The sequence below is a fragment of the Amphiprion ocellaris genome, chromosome 12 (genome assembly GCF_022539595.1).
Source record: "Amphiprion ocellaris isolate individual 3 ecotype Okinawa chromosome 12, ASM2253959v1, whole genome shotgun sequence".
NCBI classification, from domain to species: domain Eukaryota; kingdom Metazoa; phylum Chordata; class Actinopteri; family Pomacentridae; genus Amphiprion; species Amphiprion ocellaris.
Genome location: NC_072777.1, coordinates 2,569,299 through 2,595,704, shown reverse-complemented (window position 1 = coordinate 2,595,704; position 26,406 = coordinate 2,569,299). Strand labels below are relative to the sequence as shown.

At 38.6% G+C, this 26,406-nt stretch overlaps 2 protein-coding genes and 1 long non-coding RNA gene across 4 annotated transcripts; 2 read left to right on the top strand and 1 right to left on the bottom strand.

Annotated features, from left to right (window-relative positions):
* Window positions 1–828: 828 nt before the first annotated feature.
* Window positions 829–11,852, top strand: LOC111567664 (protein SOGA3-like). The gene is made up of 8 exons (XM_023268927.3): window positions 829–1,918; window positions 2,421–2,645; window positions 3,596–3,754; window positions 4,879–4,947; window positions 5,260–5,529; window positions 6,887–7,261; window positions 8,887–9,546; window positions 11,712–11,852. Exons 1-8 carry the CDS (start codon window positions 1,202–1,204, stop codon window positions 11,820–11,822), a joined length of 2,586 nt encoding a protein of 861 aa, XP_023124695.1. The 5' UTR covers window positions 829–1,201; the 3' UTR covers window positions 11,823–11,852.
* Window positions 11,853–11,890: 38 nt separating this feature from the next.
* LOC111567674 (uncharacterized) lies at window positions 11,891–26,276 on the top strand. Of its 2 annotated transcripts, none has more exons than XM_023268948.3 (6): window positions 11,891–12,033; window positions 19,516–19,775; window positions 21,410–21,706; window positions 23,214–23,293; window positions 24,124–24,892; window positions 25,623–26,276. In XM_023268948.3, exons 2-6 carry the CDS (start codon window positions 19,632–19,634, stop codon window positions 25,857–25,859), a joined length of 1,527 nt encoding a protein of 508 aa, XP_023124716.2. In that variant the 5' UTR covers window positions 11,891–12,033; window positions 19,516–19,631; the 3' UTR covers window positions 25,860–26,276. The 2 variants fall into 2 exon arrangements, with proteins under 2 accessions (XP_023124716.2, XP_023124707.2); XM_023268939.3 differs by lacking the exon at window positions 11,891–12,033 and adding an exon at window positions 16,478–16,724.
* Window positions 15,163–19,594, bottom strand: LOC129350174 (uncharacterized). The gene is made up of 2 exons (XR_008603487.1): window positions 19,473–19,594; window positions 15,163–18,274 (listed from the first exon to the last, which is right to left on the bottom strand). It is a non-coding gene; the product is annotated as an uncharacterized LOC129350174 (long non-coding RNA).
* Window positions 26,277–26,406: the final 130 nt, after the last annotated feature.

Genomic DNA, 26,406 nt, shown 5'->3' with positions numbered 1-26,406 from the left:
CGTGCCGACCATAGATATACACATGCTAGATACGCTAGCGCGCTGTCTTCTATATTATCTATGGTCTGACCAATTACTGCTCTCTGGCTCTCAGTCAGTCTGACCAATCACTGCTCTCTGGCTCCGCCCTCTGAGAATCTTGTTGTCGTTTGGCTCCACACTTGCTGATGACCACTTCCGGTCTCAGAAAATGAAAAAACCGACCTTTTTTCGTTTCTGTATCTGATTTTATTCTTTTGTTATTCTAAATATAAAATGAAAATCAAAGCATTTTTAAAATTTTGTACATCCCTTTTTGATCATGAAAAGGAAAAACGCCTTGTATTTCAATTTTATTTGTTGTATTTTAAAACAAAAATCAAATAACCACTCGTTTTTTGTTTTTCAATACCCGTTTCAGAACGGAAAATCCAATTACCAAAATGTACACGGAACCTTATTCATAGTCTATTTTGCTTCTGTGAATAAACTGATTGTAGCAATGATTTTACAGCACAATTTAATGTGAAAATCTTTATTTTGTGGGGTTGTGTTTAGTGTGAACTACCAGCATCTGTGGACTAACATTTAGAAACCTACATCCATAAATAGCTTCAAATTTTGATGACTATAAATAGACATTTTATGCTTTTTCATAAGTTTTTTTTCCTTGTGACTGAATTTATTGCAGGGTTAATTCTGATGTAAATGTGTATTCTGAACTAGTGAATGTTTATCAGAGAGTAAACCATCCTCCAGACAGAAGCTCTCTGTGTCTCCGTGTTTTGACGTCACGCTGGAGCTCGGCGCCCTGCGGTGCCTGGTGCTGCCCGGAATCAGCGGCTCCTCCGCGGCTCTGCGGGAAGGAATCCCTGGGACGCTCCTCTCCTCCAGACATGTCTGGAGAGGCGTTTGCTGGAACTTTTAGCGCATTTATGGAGCCGCAGCTGTCGGTGCTTCAGCTGCAGAGAGTTTTTACTGCTTCTGGGTGAAGCTTAAAGTTAAGAAACGATGAGAGAAGCGGACAGAAAAGCGGCACCTAGTGGCGTTTTAGCGGAAACATCCTGCTGCAAAGTTGAGGTTGTAGAGATGCTCGAAGGTTTCAGCGTTTTTTAATCATTTAAAGCTTTATGGTTTAATATATTGGAGTGTCCAGTGCAGCAGATTGCGTGTATTTCTGAGGGATAGAAGTCGTGCTCAGTTGGTTCCAGCGGTGCGTAAAATGCGTCCTGCCGCCGGCGGCGCTGCAGATCCTCCATCCTCATCCTCAGCGGACAATAGCGCAGCAGGCAGGAGGCAGCAGCGGGCTCCCTCACCGGCTACAGCCCAGGAGAGAACCGCCAGACAGCCAGGCCGCTCCAGGTCTCCTCTGGACCGGGGAAGGAGCAGAGACGCGGTGGGCAGGCAGAGCCGGAGGTCCGCGGACGGCAGGGAGAGGGAGCCCGAGAGCCGCCGCGCAGCCGCCGCTCCGCTGCCGGATGGTGCTGAGGCTGATCCCGTCACAGCAAACAGGGCGGATGCTGCCGAAGAAGCTCCGACACATTCAGGCCGCCGCTCAGCCCTAAACTGCTTCAGAGGAGACTCCGGCCGGCGTCGGCTCTCCGGCACAACTTTCGGGAAGGAAAAAGGCGCAGAGGGAGGCGGCCGCCGGCGGAGAGGCGCAGAGTCTGCGGGCTGCGGCCTCGGTTCGGGTCTGTGGAGGGGAGGATGCTTGCAGGCTGAGCTGATCCACTTCCATCTGCAGAAGAGACTCAAGAGGAGCAGGATGCAAACCAGAGCCGAGGGGATGAGCTCCGTGGAGGCCGCGCAGGAGCAGCCGGAGCCGGCCGCCGAGGCGGCAGAGGCGGGGTCGGTGACACTGCAGGACCAGGACCAGGACCAGGACCAGGCCCTTGAGGAGGAGATGGAGAGGCTGCTGGACGAGAACGAAGATCTCAAGGTCTGATATCCTGCTCGTGTGATTCTCTGACATCCATTAGGAGTTATTTAGAGAAAAACAGCAGATAAAAATACTCGCTGTCACCTGACTGGATTTACAGAAAGTCTCCATCTGGGTTCATGTTATGAAACAGAAAAGCTTCATTTTTTTAACATTAAAAGCCTGAAATCTGAGCTGCATCATGTGTTTGCAGAGTCATCACTGAGCTGAGACGTGAACATGTCCATAAAACATTAAAATAAGACTAAACTGGCTGCTCATGAGTAATTGGTTATTGATTAGGCTGGTATTGATCCAGTCGATCAATTATATCTTGTGATTAGAGGAGACTCCCTGCAGAGTTAGCAGCTTAAATTTGCATTTCATGAAACACTAGTTATGCAAAATAAGAAATACATGCAGCTGGCACTCAGAAAGTGTTAAAAACTGTTGTTTAAATGTTGTTTTCCGGACTGAAAGATGCTGCAGCGTCTCTAATCTTTGCTGTAATTCAACCTGGCAGTGCGAGATCGAGGAGATGAGGACGGAGATGGACGAGATGCGAGACACGTTCTACGAGGAAGACACTTGTCAGCTGCAGGAAATGAGGCGTGAGTTAGAGAGAGCCAATAAAAACTGCCGGATCCTGCAGTATCGCCTGAGGAAGGCCGAGAGGAAGCGGCTGAGATACGCCCAGACCGGAGAGATCGATGAGGAGCTGCTCAGGAGTCTGGAGCAGGACCTGAAGGTAGATGAGACACCAAATGAGAAAAACGAGACACAAAGTGACAAAAACAAGACACGAAACGACAAAAATGAGTCACAAAACGACAGAAACGAGTCGCTAAACGACAAAAAATGAAGCACAGACAAAAACAAGACACGAAATGAGAAAAACGAGACACAAAGTGACAAAACGACAAAAACAAGACATGAAACGACAGAAACGAGTCGCTAAACGACAAAAAATGAGGCACAAAACGACAAAAACAAGACACGAAATGAGAAAAACGAGACACAAAATGAGAAAAATTAGACATAAATGACAAAAACGAGACACAAAACAACAGAAACGAGTCGCTAAACGACAAAAAAATTAGGCACAAGACACGAAATGAGAAAAATGAGACACAAAATGAGAAAAATGAGACAAAAAATGACAAAAACGAGACAAAACAACAGAAATGAGACACAAAATGACAAAAATGAGGCACAAAATGAGAAAAACAAGACGAAAGGAGAAAAACGACACAAAATCAGAAAAGTGAGACACAAAATGAGGAAAAACGAGACAAAAAAATGACAAAAACGGGACACGAAACAACAAAACAGACACAAAATGAGAAAAACAAGATACAAAAACGAGACACAAAATGAGAAAAACAAGATACAAAAGATAAAAACGGGACACAAAATGAGAAACGAGTCAAAAAGACAAAAACAAGACAGAAAATGACCAAAAAAAGACAAAACGACAAAAACGAGACGACAAAAACGAGACAGAAAATGACAAAAACGAGACACAAAATGAGAAAAATGAGACACAAAATGACAAAAACGAGACACAAAATGACAAAAATGAGATACAACATCTGCAAAACGTTTAGAAAATGAAGTTCAAACACAAAGCAACGCCAACGCTGCAGTTTCAGCTCCTCAGCTGATACAAAATTTTTGTCTGGGTATTTTTTCTCGCAGGTGGCCAAAGACGTGTCGGTGAGGCTGCACCATGAGCTGGAGAAGGTGGAGGAGAAGCGAACAAAGACTGAAGAGGAGAACGAGAAGCTGAGGCAGAAGCTCATCGAGGTGGAGGTGACCAAACAGGCTCTGCAGAACGAGCTGGACAAAACCAAAGAGGTGAAGGACACGCTCGGCTTGTAGTTTTAAACAAGACTAAAAGATTCTGTTTTTGTTCAGAAATTCCACTATTTCTGAACCTCCTGTTGGTTCCGTTCTCAGGATTTTGATTTAGATTTGAGTCAAACACCAGTTTTTTTCCTCTAGTGCAGGAACGATAGTAAAACTAGATGCATTCAGACTGGATGTGCTGCAGAATTTCGCAGAATTTGTCTTTTTTTTCTGGCTAAACCTGCAGCACAGAAAACACAAAACAACAAAAACAAGACAGAAAATGACAAAAATAAGACACAAAGTGAGAAAACCAAGACACAAACCAACAGAAATGAGACACAAAACGAGAAAAACAGGACATAAAATGGAAAACACAAGACACAAAATGACCAAAACGAGAACGAAAACAACAAACACAAGATAAAAAGACAAAAACAGACACAAAATGACAAAACGAGACACAAAACGACAAAAACAAGACACAAAATAGCAAAAGCAAGACACAAAATGACAAAAACGAGACACAAAATGACAAAAACGAGACACAATGGCAAAAACGAGGCACAAAATGACAAAAACCGGGCAGAAATAGCAAAAATAAGACACGAAGGCGTGGCCATGACAACCCCCGAAATTTCAACGTCTCGACATGAAACAGGAAGTGCTGTGCAACTGGCCTGAACATGCTCCAATCTGCCTCAAACTTCACGTTTGATCAGAGTCCAGCCCTGATGACATCCATATGCTGATATACAGTCACTGTCATAGCGCCACCTGGTGGATGGACAGGAAATGCTGTATAACTCTCCTGTACATGCTCCAATCTGCCTCAAACTTTACATTTGTGATCAGGGTACAGTTGTCATCACATCCATAGGTTCTAAATACACTCTCAGTCACAGTGCCACCTGGTGGACATGCTTGGATGTGAGGACCCGTTCCACGCTGCTTGCAGCTTTAATTGTGTATTTGAAGCAGGAGCTGGTCTGGAGGAAAAATGCTAAATATGTTCAAATTCTAGTGTTTATTCATTTACTTTTTGCCTTTTCCAGATATTTCTGGCTTAAAATTACTCCACGAATCGGATGAAATGCACATAATCACGTATGTTTGTAAATTTTCCCTTCCAGTCTCAGAAGAGAAGGGGAAGTAAGGACATCCCGAAGTCGGACAAGAAGGCAGCACAGACTCCTACTGAGGTGAGATTCTGCTAAAATAAAGACGATTAACGTGTCGTGAACTCTTCTTCTCCTGATGGTCACCTTGTTGCATATCTGAGAGCTTTTTTATCATGAATATGCATGAAGAAGACACGTTAAAGTGCTTAAATTCACTTCCTTATGTAACGTTCTCCAGTCAAACGTTCTGCTTTATTTAAATGAAGCTGCAGCAGAATCCTCTCATCCAGAGAGACTCTTAGAAAATCTTCTCCTGACTTTAATCTTTCGTTCTGAACTCGAGGATTAAGTCTGAACCGCCTCTGCTTGAATAAACTCTAAAATCCGTCTCAGGAGGACAACGAGGACCTGAAGTGCCAGCTGGCCTTCATCAAGGAGGAAGCGGTGCTGATGAGGAAGAAGACGGCCAAGATCGACAAGGAGAAGGACCGGCTGGAGCAGGAGCTGCAGAAATATCGCTCCTTCTACGGAGAGCTGGACAGCAGCCACCCTAAAGGAGAAGCCGGAGGTCCACCGACCACCAGGGAGTCGGAGCTGAAGCTGAGGCTCCGGCTGGTGGAGGAGGAGGCCAACATCCTGGGGAGGAAGATCGTGGAGCTGGAGGTGAGACAGGACAGGCTGCTGGGGTAAAAACAATAAATAAAAAAACATTAAAAATACTGGGAGAATGGTGAAAATCTACCAGGAAGTGTTCCAGAAAATAAATTAGAAAAATTATGTAAAAAATTATACTTGTAGTGGATTTAATTATATTTAATTTATGTAATTTTATAATGACAGTGTAAATAAATTCATTATTATTACAGTTTTGCCATGGAAATTAATTAATTTTGTCTGTAATTAGTAGTTGTCTGTCTGTAAAATAAGAGTTAATCATTAATTTACCTTTTTTCCCTTCCAAATAATGGAAAATATCTTGAAAATAATTATTTTTCTTTGCTGATGTAAATTTTTTATTTTTTTTAACACACAATAATAATTGTGAAAGAATCGATCACATTTTTTGGCCTGTTTTTAATGTAAATTATTATTTACATTAGTTTACATTAACTTTAAATTTTACATTATTATTATTTATAGTTGTTATTTATAATTTAACAAAACAGAAATTCTGTAAAAAAAATTTAAAATATTTGACCATTTTTCAGTCCTTCGTATACATATTTCCTCTTGTAAATATTGATAACACTCTGGAAAACAATTACATTATTTCCTGATTTAAATACAGTTTAAGACATTTTTTTGATGTGGACTTTATTTTTTTGTGTGATTGAACTAGTTATTATTTGTTTGTAAAATAACAATCAGTCCTTAATTTACCTACAATTTCTTAGAAATAATGGCAAATATCTGGAAAATAATTCTATTTTCTATTTTTCAAAACAGGGAAAATCTGAAGAATATTTTTCGCTCCTTAATGCACATAATTTATCTTTCAAATGATGGAAACTATTTGAAATAAACTTCTTCTTTTGCTTATTTAAATACAGAACCAATTGTGTATTTTCACAAAGAATTAATTAAATATTTATAAAAATACAGATATTTGATTTGGAAAATATTCACAGTTGTGGCCTGCTTCACCAGGGAAAATCTGTAAAAAAGAACAGTTACAATAGAGTTAAAAGTAGGTTATATTTGTTTATATTTACAGTGCAGTTGGTCTTAATACTTAATTTAAATATTATTAAAATGTACAAAATGCAGAAGCTGCAAGTTTTTTGATGAAGGTAAAACATGATGACTTTTTAAATGAAGCATTGCAATGCTAATTATATTCTGTAGATGTACAGGAGCATATTTAGTTAGTTTTATTGTTTGTTTTAGTGGAAAAGAAATGAAAAAATGATCATTTCCACTAAAACTGTGCCTCACTACTACAGTCTGATCTTCTTGTATATCGTTTCCTCTCCTATGTGGGTGGAAGTTCACTCCTGATCTGGTCTATTGTCTCCATCAGGTGGAGAACCGAGGCCTCCGGGCCGAGCTGGACGACCTCCGAGGTGAGGGCGAAGGTTCCGGAGGCGCCGCCTGCGGAGCTCCAGGCGGATCCGGCGCCGGCCGAGGCCTCGGAGACGACCTGACGGAGCTCCGGCAGCAGCTGCAGCTGGTGGAGGACGAGGCGGAGCTGCTGAGGAGGAACCTGGCCGACGCCGAGGACCAGAACAAGAGGGTCACCACCGAGCTCAACAAGCTGAGGTTCAAAGCAGGAACCCATGAAGGAGGAACCCGACACGGAGCAGGAACCTCCGGAGGGACGGACGGAGCCAAGGCCGAAGCTCTGCAGGAGGAGCTGAAGGCAGCACGGCTGCAGATCAACGACCTCAGCGGGAAGGTGGGACCAGAAGTAGACAAATGTTCAGTTTACTGGTTCTTTAAGGTATTTTATATAAGGAAGCCTGTTAGCAGAGCTCGAGATGAGGTTCACACTCAGGTCAGGACTCTTAGAACAAAGAAACAATGGCTCCTTTTAACCCTTGTTTCGTCCTGCGGGTCAGAATTGAGCCGTTTTAAAGTTTGAAAATGTGGGGAAAAAAATATTCCTACAGTGAAACTTCTGATGTCCACATTTTCAACATTTTTGGGAAATTTTTGAACATTTTTTGGTGGAAAAAAAGAAATGCTAATAATGTTTCTTAAGAACATTCACATAAAATTCAATCAAAATCCAGCATTCCATCCATTATGTGAATGCTCTTATGCAAAATATTACAAGTTTTACTGATATACATGGAATCACTTTAGATATTTTTAGGATTTTTTGGGGAGATTTTTACTCATTTTTTGAAAATATTTACAAGAATTTTCTTGCCAAATTTGGGGGATTTTTTTTTTTTAAATTAAACTTTTAAGAGAAACTTTTAAGGAATTATTGGAATTTTCTAAAATTACTGGAAAATGATCCAAAATCAGTCAGAATTTCTATAAAATGATTAAAAATGAATACTGAAAATTGGTCCAGAATTATACAAAAGTTGTGAACAGACAAAAATCTTCTCAAAATGACTCAAAAATTGACCAAAATGACTGAAAACTTGCAGAATGGCATGAGGGGGTTAGAAGCAGAGTGGTCTAACCCACTAAAAATCTGAGTTTTACATCATTTCTGTAATATTTTATGGTCTAGATTTTAGCGGCAAAGTGGTCTGACCCCCAACCCAAATATAGCGTTACATATATACTCCTAATGTTAGACCATTCTGGAAAAAACAAACTTTTCTCCAAAACTACAGAAAGTGGGTCAGACCACTCTGCTCCTAAACCCTTATTGTCCAAGATGTTTCAAAAATCATCCAAAGTTTGTCTAAAATTGCTTGAAAATAATCCAAAAGTGCAGAAAATTTGTCCAGAATTACACAAATGTTGTCAGAAATGACAAAAATCTTCCCAAAATGACTCAAAAATTACTGAAATCTGTTCAGAAAATGATTTAAAATGACTGAAAACTTACAGAATGATACTGAATTTGTCCAAGATGCTTTAAAAATCATCCAAGAATTACACAAAAGTTGTCTAAAATTTCTTGAAAATGATCCAAAATTGCAGAAAATTTTCTAGAAATTATCTAAAGCTGTGAAAATTTGTTCAGAGTGACATGAAAATCGTCTAAAATGACTGGAAAATGATCCAAAATCTGTCAGAATTTCTCTGAAATGATTAAAAATGATCCAGAATGACTGAAAATTTGTCTAAAATAACTTGAAAATGATCCAGAATTGCAGAAAATTTGTCCAGAATCACACAAAAGTTCCAATGTTCCAAGGCGCTTCCAATATTAGAACATTCTTGAAAACACAAAACTTTGAATCTATTTTTCTCAAAAGCTACAGAAAGTGTTTTGGACCACTCTGCTTCTAAACCCTCCAGCTGGCCGGATGTTTGGTCTCTAAGGTGTCAGGAAATGATAAATCATCGCTCCGTTCCTGAGATGTTTCCGTCTTTATCTTCCTTCCTCTTCAGGTGATGCAGCTTCAGTATGAGAACCGGGTCCTGCTGTCCAACATGCAGCGCTACGATCTGGCCTCCCACCTGTCTTTACGTCCGAGTCCTCGGGACAGCGACGCCGAGAGCGACGCCGGCGGCGCCGCCAGCGGCCGCCGTGAGAGCGACGAGGACTCCACCTCGTCCCGCCTGCTGCCGCCTCACCGTAAGCGTGAAGGTCCGGTGGGCGGAGAGAGCGACCCGGACGAGGTGAGGAACAGCAACGGAGGCGGCGGCCGGTGCCTGACGCCCACCAGGGGGCTGTACTCGCCCAGCGGACCCGAGGGCGCCGCCTCCTCCGCCCTGGCCCGCTTCCTGCCGGGACGCTGCAGCCTGCGGGAGCGGCAGCAGATGATCGACATCCGGGTGGAGGCGGAGCGGCTGGTCCGGACCATCGACAGGCTCATCGCCGACACCGCCGCCATCATCTCCGAGGCCCGGGTCTACGTGTCCAACGGAGACCTGATGTTCGGCCGCGGCGGCGAGGACGGCGGCGAGGACGAGGGCGGACGAATAAGAGAGCACGAGCTGCTGTACCGCATCAACGCCCAGATGAAGGCCTTCAGGAAGGAACTGCAGAGTTTCATCGACCGGCTGGAGGTCCCCAAGACGGAGGAGCACGACGAGGAGCCGCTGTCGGTGAGGACATGTTGTCTCTAAGGACATGCTGTCTCTAAGGACATGTTGTCTCTAAGGACATGTTGTCTCTAAGGACATGCTGTCTCTAAGGACATGTCTCTAAGGACATGCTGTCTCTAAGGACATGTTGTCTCTAAGGACATGCTGTCTCTAAGGACATGTTGTCTCTAAGGACATGTTGTCTCTAAGGACATGTCCCTAAGGACATGCTGTCTCTAAGGACATGTTGTCTCTAAGGACATGTTGTCTCTAAGGACATGTCTCTAAGGACATGCTGTCTCTAAAGACATGTTGTCTCTAAGGACATGTCTCTAAGGACATGCTGTCTCTAAGGACATGTCTCTAAGGACATGTTGTCTCTAAGGACATGTCTCTAAGGACATGCTGTCTCTAAGGACATGTTGTCTCTAAGGACATGTCCCTAAGGACATGCTGTCTCTAAGGACATGTTGTCTCTAAGGACATGTCTCTAAGGACATGCTGTCTCTAAGGACATGCTGTCTCTAAGGACATGTTGTCTCTAAGGACATGTTGTCTCTAAGGACATGTCCCTAAGGACATGCTGTCTCTAAGGACATGTTGTCTCTAAGGACATGTTGTCTCTAAGGACATGTCTCTAAGGACATGCTGTCTCTAAAGACACGTTGTCTCTAAGGACATGTCTCTAAGGACATGCTGTCTCTAAGGACATGTCTCTAAGGACATGCTGTCTCTAAGGACATGCTGTCTCTAAGGACATGCTGTCTCTAAGGACATGCTGTCTCTAGAGGTGGCTTCTCTTTAGGCAGGAAAAACTAATACTGCTTCTGTTTTTAGCACTGTTTAGGACAGATTTTAGGTCATTTTGGACTTTTTTTAAAGTATTTTCAGTAATTTTATACAAGCTTCAGGTCATTTTGTACAATATTTGACAGTTTTGAGTAATTTTGGTGAAGAATTTCCTAAATGTTCCCTGTTTTAAGCAAGAAAAACTTAATGCCACTCGTGTTTTTTCTTTTTCTTACTATTTAGAACGAATTTATAATTTATAAACATTTTTAACCATTTTAAGTAATTTTAAACAAGCTTCAGGTCATTTTGTACAATATTTGACAGGTTTTGAGCAATTTTGGAAATTTTTTGTAATTTTTTTTGTCATTTTAGACAACTTTTTAGTGAAAAAATTTAATACCACTTGTGTTTTCCTTTTTTTATCACTGTTTGGGACAGATTTCTTCGTAATTTTTGACTTTTTTTTTTTTTTTAAACATTTGTGAACATTTTAGGTCATTTTATACAAGCATTTTGTATAAAACATTTGTTCTGAGCAACCCTGGACATTTTTTTTTAAAATTTTGTCATTAGACAATTTTTTCAGTAATTTTTTAAAGTGAAAAACGTAATACCACTCGCGTTTTCCTTTTTTATCACTATTTAGGACTGATTTTTAGGTAATTTTTTGACATTTTTTTTAACATTCTGCACCATTTTGAGTAATTTTAGACAAGCTTCAGGTCATTTTGCACAATATTTGACAGGTTTCAAAGCAATTTTGGACATTTTCTGAAATTTTTTTGTAATATTTAACAATTTTTTAAGTGAAAAAAATTTAATACCAATTGTGCATTCTTTTTTATCACTGTTTCTACTGTCACTGCTTTATAAAAGAACATTTTGAACAATTATAAGTAATTTTCTACAAGCTTCCAGTCATTTTGCGCAACATTTGAGAGGTTTGGAGCAATTTTGGACATTTTTTGTATTTTTTTGTCATTTGAGACAATTTTTTAATAATTTGAAATCTGAAAAAATTTTATACCACTTGTTTTCCTTTTTTATCACTATTTAAGGCAGATTTTTATGTCATTTAAAACATTTTGGAACATTTTAAGCAATTTTCAACAAGCTTCAGGTCATTTTGTACAATATTTGAAAGGTGTTGAGTAAATTGGGGCATTTTTTCGTAATTGTTTTGTAAATTTTTGTATGTTTTGATGCATTTTAGACAAATTTCAAGCCATTTTGACCAAAGTAAGAATTTCTCCTTTTCAAGTGAGATGTTAGAGAAGTATTTTCTAAATGTTTTTTTTTTTTTGAGGCTTCATGTTGCTTCTAAACATCTCAGACTGTTAAATCTGATTCTGCTTCCTCCCCTCCTGTTACCTCACTTCCTATTTGTGTCCCAGATGTTCCAGCCCATCATCCTCCTCATCCTCATCCTCGTCCTCTTCTCCTCCCTGTCCTACGCCACCATCTTTAAACTCGTCTTCCTCTTCACGCTCTTCTTCGTTCTGTGATGTTCGTTTCTCTCGTTCGTTTCTTTTTTGTTGCTCTGTTGATTTCTTTTGTTTTGTTGTTGTTGTTGGTTTTTCCATCCCCATCATCTTTTGTTGCCAAGGTAACCAGGAGCACAGACAGCAGCCCGGTGTTCGCATATTCGAGGACGTGTGGCGAGTTTCAGCGTCGTCATGACAACAACATATCAACCAATGACATTAACAGCTGGAGGTGAGTCACAGATTTAAACGTCTGAAAACATTTTTACTCATTTTTCATTTCAATCTAAAGTCCTGCAGCTCCGTGAAGAAGGAGAATCTGAAACGTCTTTTTGTTTTGTCTCGTTTGTGTTGCTTTCTGTGTTGTTTATTTCATTTTGTGTCTCATTTCTGTCATTTTAAGTCTCATTCTTGCTGTTTTGTGTCTTGTTTTTATTGCTCTGTATCTCGTTTCTTTCATTTTTTTCAGTTTTTATCATTTTGTGTATCATTTGTGTCATTTTGTGACTTGCTTTTGTTGCATTTTTTGTTGTTTTTGTCATTTTGTGTCTAGTTTTATTGTTCTGTCTCATTTTTGTCATTTTGTCTCATTTGTATAATTTTGTGTCTTATTGTTGTTGCTTTTTTGTTGTTTTTGTCATTTTAAGTCTCATTTTTGTAGCTTTGTGTCTTGTTTTTATTGTTCTTCAACTCGTTTCTGCCTTTTTGTGTCTCGTTTTTGTTGCTTTCTGCGTTTTTACTGTTTTTTCTCATTTTGTGTCACATTTTTGTAGTTTTGCATTTCATTTTAGTCATTTTTTTGTCTCATTTGTTTAATTTTGTGCTTCCTTTTTGTTGCTTTTTGCTTTTTCTGTCGTTTATATCATTTTATGCCTTGTTTTTCTTGCTGTTGCTTTATGTTGTTTTTGTTATTCGTTTCTCATTTTGTGTCTCATTTTTGTCATTTTATGTTTTGTTTTGTCTCCGTGGAGACACTGCCTACAGATAAACCTAAAAACTGTCTGAATTTTTGTCACCTGACTGATGATCACAGCTGAGCCAGTCGTGAATTCTCGTTGTGTTGAGGACCTCAGAATTTTTTGATTTTTACAGAATCTGACTAAAGTAAATAGACAAATTTTGACAAATTTTTAAAACAAACACATAGAATAAAGTCAGATTGATGACGTTTCCATTTGGTTAATTCTACACGATGCGTTCAAAGACTGCGGGATTCTTTAAAACTGGTCTTTATGCTGAATTTTAATGTAGAACGATGTATGGTCGGTGTTTATGGGACAAATCATTACCGTCATTGTTCTGCATCCCTGAGCAACTACAGCCGTCTGGATTTGGGTTGATTTAAACAAATATTGATCTGTTTTGTCAATGAAGCCTCAGAGCCTCATTTTAGTGAGAAAAAAGATTTTTTAGATGCAGATTTGACACAGTTTGTAATAAAACAAGCTTTATAAATACAGCATGCAGTGACAGCCAGTTAAACCGGGACATGAAGCAGCAGCAGGTGAAGCTATTTTAACATTTTTACATTACATAAACAACATTACATATCTGTAATTTTTCCACATAAGAAAGAACGTTTCAGGTCTAAATATCGTCAGTCGTCAAGGAAAACTCACTTCTACCTTCAGCAGCCGTTTTAGTGTTTATTAGTTTGACTGTCTGGTGTTTAAATTACAGACATCAGAAACTTCATTTGGTGTCTCTTGGTGGCTGTTTGACATCTATTTTTTGTCTTATTGTGGTTGTTTTATATCTTTTTGTTGTTGTTTTGTGTCTTTTTGAGGCAGTTTTGCCCTTCTTTGGTATGTTTTATGTCTCCTTGCAGTCATTTTGTGTCTCTTTTAGTAAGTTTCTTTGTCTTATTGTCATAGTTTTGTCTCTTTTTGGGCATTATGTTTCACTTTGGGAGTTTTTTGTGTCTCTGCGGTAGTTTTGTGCCTTTTTGTGGTCATTTTGTGTCTCTTTTCAGTTATTTTGTGCCTCTTTTCACTTGTTTTGTGTCTCTTTGTGGTCGTTTTGTGTCTCTTTTCAGTTGTTTTGTGTCTCTTTGTGTTCGTTTTGTGTATTTTTGTGGTCGTTTTATGTCTTTTTGTAGTTGTTTTCTGTCTATTTATGGTTGTTTTGTGTCTTTTTAATAGTTTTGTGTCTCTTAGTGGCTGTTTTGTGTCTGTTTTTTGTAAGTTTTTTGTCTGTTGTTCTGTCTGTTTGTGGTCACTGCATCATGTGTGGTTGTTTTATGTGTCTTTCTAGATGTTTCATGTCTCTTGGTGATCATTTTCTGTCTCTTTGTGGTCATTTTGTGTTTCTTTTTGGGTCATTTTATGTCTGTTTGTGGTTATTTCGTGTGTCTTTGGTCGTATTGTGTCTCTTTTTGTACTTTTTTTGTCTTATCATGATTGTTTTGTTGCACTTTGGGCTTTTTTTTGTCTCTGTGGTTGTTTTGTGTCTCTTTGTGGTCGTTTTTTGTCTCTTCTTGATTGTTCTGTGTGTATTTGTGGTCATGTTTCCATTCTTTGTGTTTTTTGTCTTTTAATGGCTTTTAATGTCTCTTTGGGGTCATTTTTTGTCTTATTTTGATTGTTTTTGTGGCTGTTTCTGGTCATGTTGCGCTTCTTTGTGGTTGTTTTTAGTCCATTTGAGGCCGTTTTGTGTCTTTGTGGTTGAGAATTATGACAAATTAAAGTGCAGGTTTCTGAAATCAGATTTACAACCAGTCAGAATTCAGATATTTGCAGATAAATTAGTAGATTTCTGTGATTAGAAACACATGTTGAGTATCTTAAATGCTCCTTCTAATTAGGGGGAATTAAATTAGAGATATCTGTCCAGTTATTAAAACCCAAACGACTAACCATAAAGCTCCGCCACCGTCCTGCTTTAAGTCCACACTAAATATACGTCGTCTCATACGGAGCCTGTGATAGCGACGAGCTCTTTTTGTTGTTGGGGAACAACCTCTGCTGCCTGGAGGTGAAGTCAGGATAAAGTTCCTTCATCGCTCATGTTTTAGGGAACACAACAGGTGGGGGAGCGACGCCGATGATCCCTTCAAAATGGGAGGAATTATGCTCATCATGTCAGCTGCCAAATGTCAGATGTTGTCCGAGAGGCCCCAGGATTCCCAATGGGAGCCTGATTAGTGGGAGGAATTAGCGAGCGATGGCAGAGCAGATGAACAGTAGCAACTGTCTTCAGATGTCCAAAACACGGACACGGCCGAGGGTTACTCCAGGACGTCACAAAACATGCCCTGCTGTTCTTTTTTCTGTCACAACCATCAATATTTTGCTTGTGTGATTTCTGAGCTGATTGCATCATTTTCCACAAAAAGACGTAGAATTTAACACATGAAACCATGTAAAAATCAACTAAAATTACATTTAATGGCCAAAAAAATGCTTAAAAAGTAACAAAACATGCTGACTGCACTATTATTCTGGCTGAAAAATGTATAAAATGCGTCCAAACATTCCCGGCATCCACCTGCCAGGCTCTTTTTCATGACTAAATTCAATAAAGATATTATTTCTGCACAATTAGAGGTATAAAATGTAAAATTCTGAGTTGACTGCATCATTTTCAGGAACATGTGGTAAAAATATTTAAGTCTGACATAGTAAGAATTTTAAGCCTGAAATTGATAAATGCTCAACAGAAATTACATTTAAATGCATAAAAATGCGTAAAATGCATCCAAACATTCCCGGCATCCACCTGTCAACCACTTTTCCGTGACTACTTTCAATACATATATAATTTTTCACAATTAGAGGTATAAAATGTAAAATTTTGAGTCGATTGCATCATTTTCAGGAACATGTGGTTAAAATATTTAAGTCTGACATTGATTAACGCTCAACAGAAATTATGCTTAAAATGCGTAAAATGTGTCCAAACATTCCCGGCATCCACCTGCCAGCCTCTTTTCCATGACCACCTTCAATAAATATTTATTTTGCATATTAATTTCCACAAATAGAAGTATAAAGTGTGTGAATTATGAGCTGATTGTGTCATATCCTCAAACAAGCAGATTTAAATCATGGAAAGCTCATGATTTATGCGTAAAAATGCGTAAAATGTGTCCAAACATTCCAAACATCCACCTGTCAACCTCTTTTTCCGTGACTACCCTCTATACGTACGTTATTTTTTCACAATTAGATGCATTAAATGTAAAATTCTGAGTCGATTGCATCATTTTCAGGAACATGTGGTAAAAATATTTAAGTCTGACATTGATAAATGCTCAACAGAAATTACGCTAAAATGCGTAAAATGTGTCCAAACATTCCCGGCATCCACCTGCCAGGATCTTTTCCGTGACTACCTTCAATAAAGATATTATTGCCGGTGACACATTATTACTCACTGTGTCACCCACACCCATTTGGCATCCCTCGGAAAAATGATTTGCAGCGGGAGCCTGGTCACAAGACGAAATCTGCCCGAGCCTCCGAAAGCGGAGTAGCAACAGAGGTGCGGATTGGCGGAGAGGCGCAGCAGCTGAGGCAGCTATGTAAACACTTTCCCTCTCCCTCCGTAATTATAGCCGGGATGCTGGTGACGACAGTTGTCCCATCCAGACTTCAAATGCTGGAATAAATTTGACATTATGACACCCGATGCCGGCTCCGGTGGCGCGCCCCCGTAAACACCGGGGCGCGGTATAAAGAGCGGGGACCCCGGCTGGAACACGAGTTGTTTACCCTTTAACGCCGGACTTTGTGCTCGACAAATCGGAGGCAGGGGACGCTTTAAGTCCAGCCCGCGGTGGGTTTTTTACGTAACAGCGTCGGAGGGAAAAGCGGAGGGGAAGGAAGCACCGGGCAGAGGGGAGTCGGTGGACAGAATCTATCCAAGAGCGCACAGAGCGCAGCAGAGCGGAGGATTTATACTGAAAACTTTGATTTAGAGCCGGTAAGAGGAGCTGGAGCGCACAGAGCAGCTTTTTAATAGTCTAATGCATGATATTATGGTAATTTTAATTAAGAGTCAAGCTCTAAATATTGCAGAAATTCAGATTTCAAAGCCAAGGTTTAAAGCTGAGAGTGAGTTTTCCCTCATTTTTTACACTAATATCTCAAATTTATTTGATTTTTCTTTAAATTTCCGTCAGATTTAAGCTGTATTTTCTGTTTTTTTTCTTAATTTATTTCATTTTTTGTGCCTCTGACATGCTCAGGCTGCTTAGGACATGCAGTCAGTTTACTATGCATAGTTACAAGATTATTAATATCTGTACTCTTACATCACAGGTGGGAGGGTAGCGCTGGTACATTCAGCCACTTTTTGACCTGGATACTCATAATACTGACAACAACAATAACAACAACAACAACAACAAATCCTAAATCTGAATCTGAGTGACATTTAGGGTGCAGTTTAGTTCAGAAATGAACTGTAGAGGATCTGAGATGTGATTCAGCAGAATTCTGAAGATATGTTTAGATTTAGAAGCTTGTTTGTTTCTGTCAAACATCTTTTTTTATTTTTAGAAAAAATACCTTTTTTGCAATTTAAATACAGTAAAAATACCGAAATTTTACAGTCAAACTATTTTTAAAAATATAAATTTCTGATTTACATGTATGTGGACATTGTTTGCTATTTGGAAAAACTGTAAAATAACTTAATTTTAAAAAACAACAACTTATTTATGTCCTAAACATACATAATGTTTCTCTCAGCAATTTATTTATTTTTTATTTATTTTATTTTTTTGCAATTTAAATACTGTAAAAATAGTCAAATTTACGGTCCAACTATTTTTTTAAAAAAGATTTCTGATCATTAGCAGTTTTAGAATGTTAATTTCTAAGTCAACATATAAAGTATGATTTTTTCTTGTAATTTTATTGCAAGTTGTATGTAATTTAACAAAACAGGGAAAACCTGTTAAATAATTGTTAATATTAATTTATTTCTTTATTTTAAAACAATTTTTCAGTCCTCAACATGCATAATTGTTTCTGTCAAATAACACATTTTTTAAAAAAACAACTCTTGAGGATGTTTCTTTCCTGATTTTCTGATTTATGTCTGTGTACGGGGCATATTTTAGCCTGTCATCGGTGTGCAAAACAAGCAAGGCCGGGACTTTTTGGCATTACCGGCTTACAGAGCTGACGCCATGCGGCCACAACTGGGTCGTGTTCTGAGAAAACTGCCCACCTTGGTGGCATGCCGGGGATTTTTCTGCCCCCATGTAAGCGGGAGGCGGGCTGGAGGTCAAAGTGACCAGGAGTCTAAACACTCGCTGCTGTCATGCGGTATTCTCGTCCACACGTGCTGCCTAGGTAGGCTTACATGGCTGTGAATTTTGCGGAAGAATGTCCAAGTACAGGGCTGTAAATATCTCGACCTCTGTGGAGGCGGAACGAACAGGCGAGGCGAGTTAAAAGGCCGTCTAGTGCCGCGTGTTCCTCGGTGACCAGGCTTCGGTTTCAGGGTTTAACCCTCCAGTCGTCCTGCAGGTCAGATTTACATGTTTCAAGTTTGAAAATGTGGAAAAAAAATATATGTTTATGTCCACATTTTCAACATTTTTGGGAAGTTTTTCAACATTTTGTTGGTGGAAAAAAAAAGAAATGTTAAAAAATTTAGCAAAAATGTCGAAAATATGGACACCAGAAGTTTCACTGTGAAAATGTATTTTTTCCCAGATTTTCAGACTTTAAATTTGCAAAACCTTCAGGAAGAAAATTCCAATAATTCCTTAAAAGTTTCCCTTAAAATTTTTATATATATATATATATATATATATATATATATATATATATATATATATATATATATATATATATATATATATATATATATATATATATATGTATAATAAAAAAAACAAGTTTGGCAAGAAAATTCTCTTAAGTATTTTCAAAAAATGAGTAAAAATATTCCCAAAAAATCAAAAAAATGTCTAAAGTGATATTTTTTTCCCTACATTTTCAAATTTTATATTTGCAGAACCTTCAGGAAGAAAGTTCCAATAATTCCATTTCGCTGGATTTTGGTTGATTTTTATGTGAATGTTCTTAAAGAAAATATTAGAAGTTTTACTGATACATATGGAATCACTTTACATATTTTTAGGATTTTTTTGGAAGATATTTGCAATTTTTTAAAAAATTATTTACAAGAATTTTCTTGCCAAATTTTGGGGATTTTTTTTTTTTTTAATGCAACTTTTAGGGAATGATTGGAATTTTCTTCCTGAAGGTTTTGCAAATTCTCAGAAATTTTGTGGAATTTTTTGCTGAAGTTTTGGAATTTTTTCAGACAAGGAAACAATGTTTTTTGGTGGAAAAAATGTTTCTGAAGAAAATATTAGATGTTTTACTGACATATATGGAATCACTTTAGATAATTTTAGAATTTTGGGGGGAAAATTTTTACTCATTTTTTGAAAATATTTACAAGAATTTTCTTGCCAAATTTGGGGAATTGTTTTTTAAATAATACTTTTAAGGGAAACTTTTAAAAAAATTATTGGAATTTTCTTCCTGAAGATTTTGCAAATTTTCAGAAATTTGGGGAATTTTTTGCAGAATTTGTGGAATTTTTTCAGACAAGGAAACAATATTTTTTGGTGCCCGTGAATGAAGACAACAGGAGGGTTAAAAGGGGTGAAATCACACAACAACACGTGGCTTTTTTCCTCCTTACCGTCCATTAAGCCGCCTCGTTATCTCTCCTTTTGACTCTTTAGTGTTTCCAGGCCAGTGATCCGACCCCTCACCGACCTCTGGACAGGAAAAGTGAAAGAGCAGAAGCACAGGGCCGGACTGGAAAAGGCCTCCGGGCGTTGGAAGGGGTTCCTGCGTCATGGCAGCCATCGATCTGGAGCGTGGGCTGGAGCACGGCGGCCGGGGATGGGGCCCGGAGAGGCCGGAGCTGATGGACAACTTCGACTCGGAGATGCAGGAGTGGGAGGATCAGCTGCAGGACATTCAGAGGAAAATCGAAGAGGTGAGAGTTCCACCTCGAGCCTTTTACTGATTCTTTAGTACAAAACTGCAGCTACTGATGCAGAAACAGACAAATAGAACCAACCAGGCTCTCTGTCTTTAACTGTGGAGGTCTGTTATTGAGTTATTTATCAGAAAAACAAACAAATTCAGCCACAAGAGTATCTAAAATTCATTAAACCCTCGTGTCGTCCTGCAGGTCAAACTGACCCATTTGAAAATGGGGAAAAAAATATCTTCACAGTGAAACCTCTGATGTCCACATTTTCAACATTTTTGGGGAATTTTTGAACATTTTTTGGTGGAAAAAAAAGTTTCTTAAGAACATTCACCAAAAAAATCAACCAAAATCCGGCGAATTTTACTGGATTTTGGTTGATTTTTTTGTGAATGTTCTTAAAGAAAATAGAAGTTTTACTGATATATATGTATATATATAAACAAGACAGAATACAAAAATTGCACATTGAAAATCCCAACACTGAAAGAAACAGAGGCTCCACATTATTTCATCCATCCATCCATTATCTATACACCGCTTAATCCTCACTAGGGTCGCGGGGGGGGCTGGAGTCTATCCCAGCTGACTCGGGCGAAGGCAGGGGACACCCTAGACAGGTCGCCAGTCTGTCGCAGGGCTACACATTATTTCAATAAATTGATATTTCAATATTTGCATTTTTAACAACTTTCGCAAACTTTTTCGCTCTGCTAAGAAATGCCTTCTGTGCAGTAAAACACATTCAGAATACCAGAAATCATGAAATATGAAAAAACAAAAGCAGAGTTTCTTTTATGACGAGTTTTTATGATGTTCCTCCATTTTAATGTTTGTTGATTTTACATGTAACCTGTCTTTGAGTGTTTTGAAAAGCGCTATACAAATAAAATGTATTTATTATTATTATTATTGTTAATATTATTATACAAAGTAAAAGTGGAAGAAGTTGTGGTTCCACATGCCATAAATATTTTAATATTTACATTTTTATTTTGTTTTAATACTCGTTTCCTGTCTGGTTTTTGTAAAAGCAGCTTGCAGTTCAACCAAAAAGTTCCTGAATTTCTGTCTGGTGACTGTAGATTGCAGCTGAATCACTGATATCTTCACAGTTGTGGCAAAAAATGCAGAATTTTTTGTTTTTCACAGAATTTAGTTAGTGTACATGGTTCATTTTTGGCAATTTTTTTTAAACGAGACCCACAGAATAAACCGAAAGTGACACGTGAGAAGTTCAAGGACTGTCAGAAAGTTAAGAATTTGTTGATTTCTTCTGTCTTTGGCTGATGAATGAGTTTTTTTTTAGACATATGCATTCATTTGGAGGTTTGAAAGGCAGAAATGTGATGCATGTTAGTGGTTTTGTTTCTAAGTAAGAGCTTTCGTCTAAAGGTGTCAAACTCGTGGCCTTGTTTCAGCAACAATACGAACGTTAACAAGCTAATTAAACTGCTGACAGACGTCCTGAAAGTGGATCCTAAAGGAAGCATTTAAGGGAAAGACGCTTGTGCAAACTGCTGATCATGATTGCTGTTGTGCGGTGATTTTGTGATGATTTTTAGACAATTTCCTGCAGAATGCATTAAAAAAAATCATCAGAAATGATTCGTTTTGTTTCATTTACCATTTTCCAGCTCTACAATGAAGTTCAGGCCCGCAGAGGAGCGAACGACGTCGCCGCTGACAACCAGAAGAACGGCGTCCCGTTGGAGTGCGGATTGGGACACCGCGGCGACGCCCACCCTGCTGCTATATCGGTGCCACATCACTATAGCAACGGCTACGGCGCCAACGGCTACCTTCCCGCGAGTCGCCAGAACGGCTACACCTACCGCCACCCCAACGGCGTGTCCGAGATCGGAGACCTGCTGCAGGATTATCTGGGAAAAGGCAAGCAGACGAGCCGGAAGAACAACGGCGCTCGCCACGTGGTGAGTCACATTCCCGGCTTCTCCGCCTCCTTCCCGGTGCCTCGTTCCGGCGGCATCTGCACGTCGGGGGAAACCGGAGATGAAGCCGGGGTTCAGTCCGGAGCGTATCGGTTACAGGAGTTAGTTTCAGCGTCCGTTAGTTTCAAGCCTGACAGAGGACAAGTTAAGATGTTAAAAGTCTGTCGGTTCCACAGGAAACGTTTCACCAGCAAATCACAAAATCAACAGATCAGAACAGTTTGATGTCGAGCCTCGATCGGGTTTTTGGTCAGCAGCCAGAAGGACATCCAAAAGAATAAATTAAAAAAATACTCAAACATTTAAAAAGTATAAAAACGAAGCAGTAAAAAATAGCAGAAATATATTCAAAATAGAAAAGAAATAATGAAGAAAATGTAAAATAAAAAATAAACATAAATATCCAAATATTTTTTAAAAAATTAAAAAAGAAGAAATAGTTTTAAAAATATGAATAAATTAAAAAAATATTCAAACATTTAAAAAATATAAAAATGAAGTAGTAAAAAATAATGTAAATATATTCAAAATATCTTTTAAAGAAAAAAGAAATAATGAAGGAAATATAAAACAAAAAATAAATACATATCAAAAATATTGAAAAAGAAAAAAAAGAATTTGTTAAAAAATACATTAATAAATTAATAAGAATTAAAAATTGTAGCAGTAAAAAAATGAAGCAGTAAAAAAATCTAAATATATTCAAAATATTTTTAAAATAAAAAGTATAACAATGAAGAAATAGTAAGTATAAAAAAGAAGTTGTTTTAAAAATATGAATAAATTCAAAAATATTCCTAAATGTAAAAAGTTTAAAAAAAAGTAATAAAAATAATAAAAATGTATTCAAAATATTTTCAAAATAAAAAAGACATAATGAAGGAAAAGTAAAATGAAAATAAATCAAAAATATTAATAAAGTAAAAAAAGAATTTGTTAAAAAATATATGAATAAATTAAAAAAACAAAAATTTAAGAAGCAAACAAAATGAAGCAGTAAAAAATACAAATAGATTTAAAATATTTTTAAATAAAAAATAAAACAATGAAGAAATTGGAAATGTATATAAAATATTTTAAAAAGTAAAAAAAATAAAAATATGGCTAAACTCAAAAATATTCATAAATTCAAAAAGAAAAAATGAAGTAAATAATGATTTAAATATATGTAACATATTAAAAAATAAAAAAGTAAAAATTGTTCAAAAAAGAAGAAGAAATTAAAAAGAAATGTAAGTATATTTTAAGATATTAAAAATAAAAAGATCACAAAAACAGAAGAAACATTAAAAAATAAATATGTTTTAAAAATTTAAAAAAAACACTAAATGTTAAAGATTAAACAAGTAGTTGTTTGTGTTTTAAAACCTTGTTCTGTTATCAGTCTCATCAGATCTCCGTCCTCCATGTCTACAGCCAGCACAAACTCATTTAAAACTTTTAAATACAGCAGAAGTTTGTCTAAATGGAGTTTTTTGATGTCTTTCAGCACTTCAGCGACACGATCAGAGTGAGCCAGGACGTCTCTGAGAACCACGATGACTTCAGGAGAGCATCCGGAAACGAAAGGTGACAGTTTATTCAGGAACGTTTTCTCCTTTATTTCATCTGTTTCTCATGCTTTCTGTCTCTTTGTTGTTGTTTTGTCTGTTTGTGGTCATTTTGCGTCTTTGTGTGGTTATTTTGTGTGTCTTTAGTTGTCTCTTTTTGTATTTTTTTGTCTTATTATGATTGTTTTGTCTCATTTGGGGCCTTTTTTTGGTCTCTCTAGGGTTGTTTTGTGTGTCTTTGTAGATGTTTTATGTCTCCTGGCGATCATTTTCTATCATTTTGTGTCTCTGTGGTTGTTTTTATGTCTCTTCGTAGCTGTTTTGGGTCTCTGTGGTCATTTTTTGTCTCTTTTTCTAAGTTTTTTGTACTATTTTGGTCGTTTTTGTGTCTCTTTGAGGTAATTTTGTGTCTTTTTTTGATTGTTTTGTCTCTTTTTGGGTCTTTTGTGTCTCTTTGTGGGTGTTTTGTGTCTTTTTTGATTGTTTTGTCTCTTTTTGGGCCTTTTATGTCTCTTTGTGGTCGTTTTTTGTCCTTTTTTTGATTGTTTTCTCTCTTTTTGGGACTTTTGTGTCTCTTTGTGGGTGTTTTGTGTCTTGTCTTTTTTGATTATTCTGTGTGTTTTTGTGATCATGTTTTGTTTCTGTATTTTTCTATCTTTTAATGGGCATTTTCTTCTTCTGGAGTCATTTTTTGTCTTATTTTGATTGTTTCTGGTCATGTTGTTCTTCTTTGTGGTTGTTTTTAGTCTGTTTGAGGCTGTGCTCTTTCTAATTAGGAGGAATGAAATTACAGATATCTGCGATACATAAAAACCAAAACGACTAACCATGAACCTCCCGTTGAACCAGGTTGGGTCCGGATCAGTTCCTGGGCAGCTTTGAAGAGGCCGAGAACCGGAAGAACCGCGTGTCTCACATGAAGAGCTCCCCCAACAAAGAGAACACCGGAGCCAAGCCGCCTCTTGGACAACGAGACGCTCCGGTCGCTCCCCCAACTCGCTCGCAGCTCGAGTCCCCGGCTCCGGACAGGAAGTCCTTCGGTCCCGGGGTCCTCGGGGACAGGAAGTGCGTCAGCCCATCGGTGCTCAGGAAGTTCGGCGCCATGCTGCATGAGAACGAGGGGAAAACGCTGACCGAGTCGGGGGTGGTGGCTCCGCAGGGACCGGAGCCAAAGAGCCCCACGCCCGGCTGTCAGCGCCGAGGGGCCGCCGCCAGCCCCGGCAGGCTGCCCGGGCGCGTGCCTGCCCAGAAATGCCAGGCGGACTGCGACGTGCTGACAGCAGAGCCGGAGTTCAGCCAAGAATGGGTGGCGGCGGTGGACTCCGGCAGGCAGAGGGGGTCCAGAGCGTCCCAGCAGTGGAGGTCTCCGGCCACCGGCAGCCCCAAGATCAGACCGAGGACCAACAGCTCTGCCGGAGACGCTGCCAGGAAGCCGACGGAGAGCAAAGTGGACCACAGGACGTCGAGTAATTCCTCCGCACCTCAGAGGATGCAGAGGGGAGGGCTGGCAGCACCGGAGCTGAGGGACGAAGGACTTATCGAGCTGCTGGACATGCTGGAGATCCAACACGAGTTCAGCTCCGGACCCCGGAACGGATACGCCGCCTACAGGCAGGAGGTAGGTACACCTTTATTTACCATCAGATCCTCTAAACTGGTCTCCTCTCCCATGTGCCTGCTATTTAAAATGTAAAAAAAGAAGAAAGAATAAGAATAAATTAAGAAATATTGAAACATTTAAAAAGAAAAAAAATTTATTAGTTAAAAATGATATAAATATGTGAAGCATAAAGAATTACATAAAAAGTAAAAAAGAAGAAATAGTTTTTAAAATATGAATAAATAAAAAATATAAAAAATTAAGAAGTAAAAAATGAAGTACTTAAAAATATAAATATATTAAAAATGTTTTTAAAATAAAAAGAAGAAATTGTTTTAAAGATATGAATAAATAAAAAATATTCAAAAATTGAAAAGTAAAAAGAATGAAGTAGTAAAAAATTACATAAATACATGAAACGTAAAATTAAAAAGTAAAAATTGTAAAAAAAAATTAAAAAGAAATATAAATATAGTTTTAAATATTAAAAAATTGAAAGATCACAAAAACAGAACAAACATTTTGAAATATATTACAAATATTTTTAAAATAAAAAAGTAAAACAATGAAGAAATTGTAAATATATATAAAACAATTTTAAAAAGTAAAAAATAAAATAATGAAAACATCCAAAAAATGGGAGAAACATAAAAAAAAAAGAAATAAATGTACCATCTTTACCATCATATACCTTTATTATTATCAGATTCCCTAAACTGTTCTTCTCCTCTCTAATGTTTCCGTTCAGGTAAATCCGGCTGAAATGTCTCCAGTCAGACCTAAGAAGAGTTTCTCTCGTCCGGCCCGACCGGCCAACCAGCGGCCTCCCTCCAGATGGGCCCCTCGCACCCCCGCTGCCAGAATCGCCGCCCCGTCGGGCCCCATCTACCGGCCCCCGAGCCCCATGACGAGGACCCCGAGTCCCGCTTCGAGGCAGCGGAACCTCGTCCCGTATTCCCTGCAGACTGAAACCGTCATCATGTAAATAAGGAAGGATGTTCAGCTTTGTTTCACCACAATACATTCTCCAGTGTTGCTGTGGCTCTTCCCTTCATCCACCTTCCTCCTCCTCCTCCTCCTCCTCCTCCTTTTCTTTCATTTTCTATTGGATTTCTGGTGTTTTCTGTGTAACTCTGTGATTCTGAGCATGCAGCCCCGGGTTTCGAGGTCGCATGAATCCTCACTGCCGCCGCCTTGAATCAGATTCAGCCTGGAGAAAACCCAGCGGGACAGGTGGGGGGGTTTGAGTTGCTAACTGTCGGCAACGGCGTGATTTCCTGTATCATAATGTCCAAAAATATATTTAAGATGTCCGAGGTGAATAACACAGCTATGACAGAATATGATTATGCCTTTAATGTATTTTTTCTGTTTCTTGGTAATAAACATGACAGTGCTTTGACTCTCCCTCTCATTGTTTCCTTTAACTTCAGCTCACATTTCAGGATGTTGATGATTTATTGCTGGTCAGGCTGATGGATATCCGATCCCTGCATGCCGGAGCAGCCACGTTAGCCGCCGCTAGTGAGGTA